At 40.2% G+C, this 7,863-nt stretch overlaps 1 protein-coding gene across 13 annotated transcripts in view; it reads left to right on the top strand.

The window, feature by feature from the left end:
• LOC130273638 (poly(rC)-binding protein 3-like) overlaps positions 1–7,863 on the top strand; it is a 744,530-nt gene that overhangs the window by 711,289 nt on the left and 25,378 nt on the right. For all 13 annotated transcript variants that reach the window (XM_056520776.1, XM_056520775.1, XM_056520770.1 and 10 more), the window contains 2 exons: positions 75–127; positions 3,152–3,321. In XM_056520776.1, the coding sequence (XP_056376751.1) occupies positions 75–127; positions 3,152–3,321 (223 nt within the window). The remainder of the gene's footprint in view (positions 1–74; positions 128–3,151; positions 3,322–7,863) is intronic.

Below are 7,863 nucleotides of genomic sequence, written 5' to 3'. Positions count from 1 at the left end.
GCATATTGTGCTGCTTTTTAAGGTTTGGCTTTTGCCTTTGACAGTTTTTTTATCTGCTTTTCTAATTTGTACAGGATTGGATGCTACATCCCCAACCAGTTCTCATGAGCTTACCATTCCAAATGATGTAAGTTATATATCTGAATATATTGGTCAAAACACTAAGCTAAGATACATAAGAACAAAATTCTGAGATGTCATAGTGACATAGTTTAAAGTGGTTGGGTCCAAATCAGAAAATGCAGTCTGGAGAGTGCTGAGGGGGGGGGGGGGGGGTGCAGCCCTAGCCAATCATAGCTCATCTCACACACTGGTCATTATGCCATTGTTTCTATGTTTGAAATTTTGCACTGTTTAACTTGTGGCATAAATAGTATTACTTTTATTCTAGGGCTCAGTACAATTATGGTTATACTAAACGTATTGTTTTTTAAGGTTTATTTAGCCACATTTGAAGGACCATCATTTTTTAAAATTATTTTTCTGTTATTGTAGCCATGAAGGGCTTGTTTTTTTGTTTTCGTTTGTGACACAAGTCATATTTCTTTTTTAATAGAACCATAATGGGGCACGTGTAAATTCTAGATTAATGTTTATTATTTTTAGAAAACAAAACAATTCTGTATCTTTTGCATTTGTTTTTCTCACTGAGGCTTAAATAACATAATTTTTTATAAAGGTCATTATGATTTCAGTGATAACATGCAGAATTTATTTTTTCTATATATATATATATTTTTTAAACTGACAGGCAATCTAATATGCTATGACTTTAGCATGGCTTTAGAGACATATCATCTGCATGCCTTGGGGCCTTTGTAAGGTTTTGCCAACTTATCAGCAACTAGCAGTCTTATTTTGAGCCTCCAGTGGGGTGAAAGGGGCAGCCCCTTCCTCTGTCTAACTACCTAGATGCTGCAATCACTATTGGCCACAGCATCTAAATGGTTAAACAACCACAATCAGAGTTATCTTTGATCCCTACTTCTGCAAGGAAGATGCTTTCTGTATATTATACTACATCCATCAGCAAGAATGTTCTGCTAAATGTGCATATAGTTACGGGGTTGAAGGGGCATTCTGGTATAACAACATTTTTTGTATGTTGCTGGGGCTGGTGTAAAAATATAAAATCTCCCATCCCAACCTTATTCCTCGACATCTCCCATCCCAACAACTGCTAGTTCCCAACTGCTCATTGCTTTTCCCTGCTTCTAAGACAAAATGTCAGAGTAGGACCTGTTCGATTAACCAATTACTGGCCAAAGTGGTGTCCTGCCAAAGATTAACTGAGCAGATAAGTCTTGCTCATCACGAGTGCTGTCCCCTCCATACATTCACAAGAACAGCTTTCTTGCTTTCTTGTGATCAGTAGGGGTCCCAGCTTGTTATGCCCTATCCTTTGGCTATAGAATAACTTTTGGATTTGGGAATACCCATTTAGGTATATTCACACATACTTAATCCGCTGCAGATTTCAAGCAGCGGATATGATGATGCTAGCTAAAATCCATTGAATTAATTAAACCTGCAACATCTTATCCACAGCAGCTGGTTTAGTATGTGTGAACGTACCCTTAAAGTCCAGATCAGCTGAGACCACTAGTGTCTATGTGTTCTGTATAATATTTTTGAGCCCTATACTTTGACTTAAAAATTGTACTATTTTTCTATTGGACCAATAATAATTTCTAGGTACGTAAATAAGTCTAAAGTATAAAAACATCAGCAGTTTAGATAAGTAACTATGGCCATATTACTGTGTTAATGTGTTAAACATTTGAATAACAATAAAAAAACATAAAATATTTAAATATTATGAAGAGGATGAGTTCCCTGCCCGGCAGTGTATGGAGCATTGGTTTGTGAGGTTCACAGTATACTTGATTGTTTGAATAATTACCTAATATACAATCTACCTCCGATTTTAATTGCGGCGCTTATTGTCTTCATTGACATTCACAGATGGTTTTTTAAGGAATTTCAGCATAATTGCTGGTTCTAGTAACAGCAATGTGAATAATGGATACAGTATATTAATACTTCTTGCCCCTGTTATTAATCACCTACTAATTATGCGTTGCACTTGTTTTAGAGTCCCATACGACTTACTTTCAGACAATAGCCTGCCTAATTATTTCAAGTTTACATAAGAATGAATGACATTAATATGGCTCTCACTCGATCATATGAAGAAAAGCACAAAATTAGTGGGCTGAATTTTTTTTACATTGACAATAAAATATTTATTTATAGATATGAAATGGAATATATGTTAACTACTGAGCTAATTTAGTATTCCCATTGGTTTTTATGTGCTTCACCTGTATTACTGGAAAACCACAGCCATCCACAATAAACTACATGTGATTTTTTTCTTATAAGACTAAAGAGCCCTTAAAGAGATGGTCCAGTAAAAGACAACTTATCCCCTATCCTGTGCATAGGGGATAGTGTCTGATCACGAGGGGTCCAAGCAGATCTCCTAATCGGGACCCTAAAAGGAGACTGTATGTGCACTTGGGTCAATTCGGCGCTCCAATACAGAATAAATGGTGCGGTTTGCAGCATGTGCTCCTCTCAGAGAGATGGGTCCCATTCAGGAGATCCCGGTGGGTCCCAGCAATTGGACCCCCTGCCATCAGACACTTATCCCCTATCCTGTGGATAGGGAATATGTTGGTTTTCACCGGACCACCCTTTTAATCCTGGCTTATTTTGATCTCATGAGTACAGAAACCAAAAGGTAACTCAATGCTTCTCTGTGATAAATACATTTGCTGCCAATGCCTAAAGTCTGAGTTGGACCAAATGTGGCCATGCAACCGACTGTATTGTAGAGCCGATCTGTAATTGTATAAACAGAAAGCATAAACTTTATACAACACACACTAAAACAACACAAACACTATGTAGAGATAAATATAGTCAGGACTTTCTTCTAGTAGCACAGCCTGCACATCTTTAAGGCAAGAGGCTAATAGCACCTCCATTGTGTCCAATACTCTACCTTTAGGTATCCTATAGATGCCTATATCTAAAGTGTTTTTTTGGGAAAATTGTTTTTACGTACACATATGACTAGCTCCTTATATATTTGTCTTCATATTTATTATTAATAATCTAATGGCATATCTTTCCTGACTTCCAGTTAATAGGCTGCATTATTGGTCGACAAGGCAGCAAAATCAATGAAATCAGGCAAATGTCCGGCGCACAGATCAAGATTGCAAATGCATCAGAAGGCAACGGAGAAAGACAAGTCACGATCACAGGCTCTCCTGCAAACATCAGCTTAGCACAATACCTTATTAATGCCAGGTAAGTTCACATGTTACCAGTCTTTAATTTGCCTTTTCTTATAGGAATGTTTTAAGGCATCAGTTTAGGTGAAGAAAGCTAAGAGAGTCGAGGATCAGTCAGGGAATGTGTGTAAACTCTCATAATAGTGCAGTCCAATGGGTTTTACAAACTATAAGAAAAAAAAAAGACAAAATATCTTTACAATATAGCACATAGCGCAATATTAACTACAGTTAGATACTATCCCCACGATACCATGCTAGGTCCTATCTAACATAAGCCAATGGAATGTTTCAGCTTACTATAAAGCTTGGTATTTTAAGTAAAGTTTGTTTGCAGATTTAAAAAGGAAAGGTCTGTCTGTATTCTCTAAGGAAAGGATACAAAACCAGACGGCAAGACAGAATTAATTTGTAAACTGGAAATTACATTCCCGACTTATTACAAAAATCTGCTCTTGCAAAATAGATATTACATTTAGCTTTACCATTAACTGCGCAGATCTGGGGAAATTGGCGGCATAAGGAGGCATGTGATGTTCACCTACATCAATCTTTCTACTAAAACCCTTTGACAGGAGCCTGGCTTTTCAGTGATAAAATAAATGCATAATATTCAAGTGTAATGTTCCAATGGTCGTAGCAATAATAATCCAAACATAAAGCCATTTTCTCCATCTACCGTTAGGTCTGTGGTCATTATCTCTTTACTCATATGTTGATATGGTGGATACATTTCTATTGTATATTGTATAGCTATTTTAACCCTAAATGTATAAAAGCAGGCATAGCATTATTAATAGAAGTATGTTTGATATGTATAAAGAATGATTATTTATTATCATTATGATAGTGACATTCAGTGATATCTAAGACACATTTCTGATAATGTCATGTGCATGTTTATGATGATGAACTATTGGACCCCCCCCCCCCCCCCCCTGTGCTTAATTTCTAAAGGGTGCCTGCCTCCCAGAGTCTGATCCCCGACTCGCTAAAGTATAAGATGTTCAATAATGAAGACAGCACTCCATACCTTCTGTAAAAAACTAGGATGACTTTATTCACCCACTTGACGTTTCAGCTCCCTAAGGAAGCATGAAGCTGAAGTGATCTAAAAGAAATAGCAAGGCTGCCTAGGGGAAATACATTGTGATATGTATTACTATGAGTGGAAGTTACTGAAGTCCTAGACAAGGGCCGCAAAAGGGAATCAAATCCTTGCTGTCAGTCTGTCAGCAGAATACTAGTTCCCTGATTTACCGAGTTGTTTGTAGCAGAATAAAACTGAGCAATTGCTCTTATTTATAAATCCCCATTATTTTTGCAAAATTACCTTGGAAAATGTTAGTATATCTTAAATTGTTAGACATAAGGCCATATATGCTTTATTAATCTGGTCTCACCCCAAAATATCACATCATGGTTTGCATGCCTGACTGTGCATATTTACTTCACTGAGGGGATGGGTATAAATGGTTAAGTATGTTAAATGCGATATGCCAGATGCTTCTTTCCCTCTGTTGGCAGTAGTCGGGGGTTGTTAGATCGCCTGACAACTTTAGACCAATGGTATATTGACTAAAAGCCACAGATTCAATTGACTTTGACACCTATTGTATGTGGGCAGCATAAGGTGTTACTGTCATTAAAAAGAACTTCTCACATGTTGCCTAGACTTGTCAAATGTTGTTGATCACACCGTCTCTAACTCCTGAGACTCGCTGAAATTGTGAAATATAAGCCGGGAAGCGGGCAACATTGCGCTCCATCCCCCTGGCTGACTGGCAGATACCTTTTTTCTGCACGGATTTTAATGCAAAGAAAAGGTCAGATGGGCCGGCCATTTGGGGACTGGAGCACAATGCCGTCCGCTTCCCCAGCTTATCGCAGCAATTCTCAGGAGTGAGAGGCAGTGTGATCAACAACATTTGGCGTGTCTAGGCAACATGTCAAAAGTTGTTTTTAGTGACACTTTAATCCCTTAAGGACTCAGGGTTTTTCCGTTTTTGCACTTTAGTTTTTTCCTCCTCACCTTTTAAAAATCATAACCCTTTTAATTTTGCACCTATAGACTCATATGATGTCATTGTCATTGTGTGACAAAATTGAAGAAAAAACCCCACTTTGTAACTTTTGGGGGCTTCTGTTTGTACGCAGTAATTTTTTCAGTAAAAATGACACCTTCTCTTTATTCTTTAGGTCCATATAATTAAAATGATATCCTACTTAGGCTGGGTTCACACTACGTTTTCCCCCATACGGGAGCGCATACGGCAGGGGGGAGCTAAAATCTCGCGCTCCCGTATGTGACCGTATGCGCTCCCGTATGTCATTCATTTCAATGAGTCGACCGGAGTGAAACGTTCGGTCCGGTCGGCTCATTTTTGCGCCGTATGCGCTTTTACAACCGGACCTAAAACCGTGGTTGACCACAGTTTTAGGTCCGGTTGTAAAAGCGCATACGGCGCAAAAATGAGCCGACCGGACCGAACGTTTCACTCCGGTCGGCTCATTGAAATGAATGACATACGGGAGCGCATACGGTCACATACGGGAGCGCGAGATTTTAGCTCCCCCCTGCCGTATGCGCTCCCGTATGGGAGAAAACGTAGTGTGGACCCAGCCTTATATAGGTTTGATTTTGTCATACTTCTGAGAAAAATCATAACTACATGCAGGAAAACGTATATGTTTAAAATTGTCATCTTCTGACCCCTATAACTTTTTTATTTTTCTGCATACGGGGCGGTATGAGGGCTCATTTTTTCGCACGGTGATTTGAAGTTTTTATCGGTACCATTTTTGTTTTGTGTGATTCATGACGCCTAACCATTAGCAGAAGGAAGGGGATGTGGTATTAAAGGGGTACTCCGGTGCTTAGACATCTTATCCCCTATCCAAAGGATAGGGGATAAGATGCCTGATCGCGGGAGTCCCGCCGCTGGGGACCCCCGGGATCTTGCACGCAGCACCCCGTTTGTAATCAATCTGATTACCGGCGACCACACGGCCGGTGGCGTGTGACGTCACGCCTCCAACCCCGTATGACGTCACTCTCCACCCCTCAATGCAAGCCTACGGGAGGGGGCATGACAGCTATCACGCCCCCTCCCGTAGGCTTGCATTGAGGGGCGGAGCGTGACATAACACGGGGGCAGAGGCGTGACAGGTATGGGGCTGTTTTTCTTTTCCTGGATAACCCCTTTAAGCAAGTAAATCAACTTTTGTATTTACTTGTTGATACTATGGTACAGTTCTTGGACCCCATGTATTGAAGCTTTATATTTCTAGCTCTCTGCTTTCCAACCCTGTCTTTGCCTAGTTTCATGATAAAGTTCATTATAAAGGAAATTATTAAAAAGTATGTTTTAGGCTGCATTCACATCTTGGCCACTACACAATGTAAGGGACTGTGTGTCTTCTGCTCTGTTTCAACATATATGCTGGTGTCACAGCTCTGGCAAATAGTTGATCAGTGGGGTTGCCGGGTTTCGGCACCCCACTATTTTGATATTGATGACCTGTCTTAAGGATAGGTCATTAATACATTTTGCTCAAAAAACCTTTTTTAATGCATTTCATGTCTTTGGGAACGGTCATGTACTAAATGACATAAATACAGAGACTTTTGATCGTAAGCCATCTACATGTTTAGAAGAATATGTTTAGATACTGATTTATGGCATTGGTAAACTGGGTCTTGTCAGAAGCATGTCATTTACAAAGCATTTTAAATAAATAAACTACTACATAGAAAATAAAGAAAGAAATAATGACATGACACACATACACACACATCTATAAGGACAGGGTCACATATAGCTTATACACATCGTATTTCACACTGCCCAGCATGAATTATGCTGCATATTCTCCTATGAGCAGACACATAGGGCTACCCACAGCAGCCCTGCATGTGTAGTGAGGTTTGGAGGCAGACCGGCATGTCACAGTAGCGTCAGCACGCTGGGCCTGCCTCTCAACCTCACTGCACACACAGGGTTGCCGTGAGTGTCCCTGTGTGTCTGCTCATAGGAGAATATGCAGCATATTTCCAGCTGAAATAGCATATAACCGGTGTGAAATACGTTGCATATGCGCTATGTCTGACCCTACCCCTAGTGTGTAAAATGTAGGCTATTATGATTAGAGAGGAAGACCCTTAACCCCTTAAGGACAAGCACCGTAAATGTACGGTGCTTCTAAGAGGTACTTAGCGCACAGCACCTTACATTTACGAAAATTTGTTCCTTGATCACTGCATCTCTGGACACGGTGATCGTACCGGGATGGCTGCTGTTATCTAACAGCAGCCACCTCGGCATATCGCCCAGGGGGGTCCTGAGAGGCCCCATTGTCGTCAATCGCCATGATTTGCTGATCAATTCTGACCGTCGAATCACAGCTTTTCCTGGTCAATCGGGTCACTGGTGACCCGGTAAACTGGAAAATAATGGTTAATAATGGTAAACTGGAAAATTATTCTTGCCCACCAGGAGTGAGGTGGCACTGGTGCCACCTCATGATCACCGTGATTGATCATCCGAGACCAGCCAAC

Source organism: Hyla sarda, chromosome 5 (assembly GCF_029499605.1).
Source record: "Hyla sarda isolate aHylSar1 chromosome 5, aHylSar1.hap1, whole genome shotgun sequence".
In the NCBI taxonomy this organism is placed as follows: domain Eukaryota; kingdom Metazoa; phylum Chordata; class Amphibia; order Anura; family Hylidae; genus Hyla; species Hyla sarda.
This window is presented reverse-complemented; position numbering and strand designations above follow the sequence as displayed.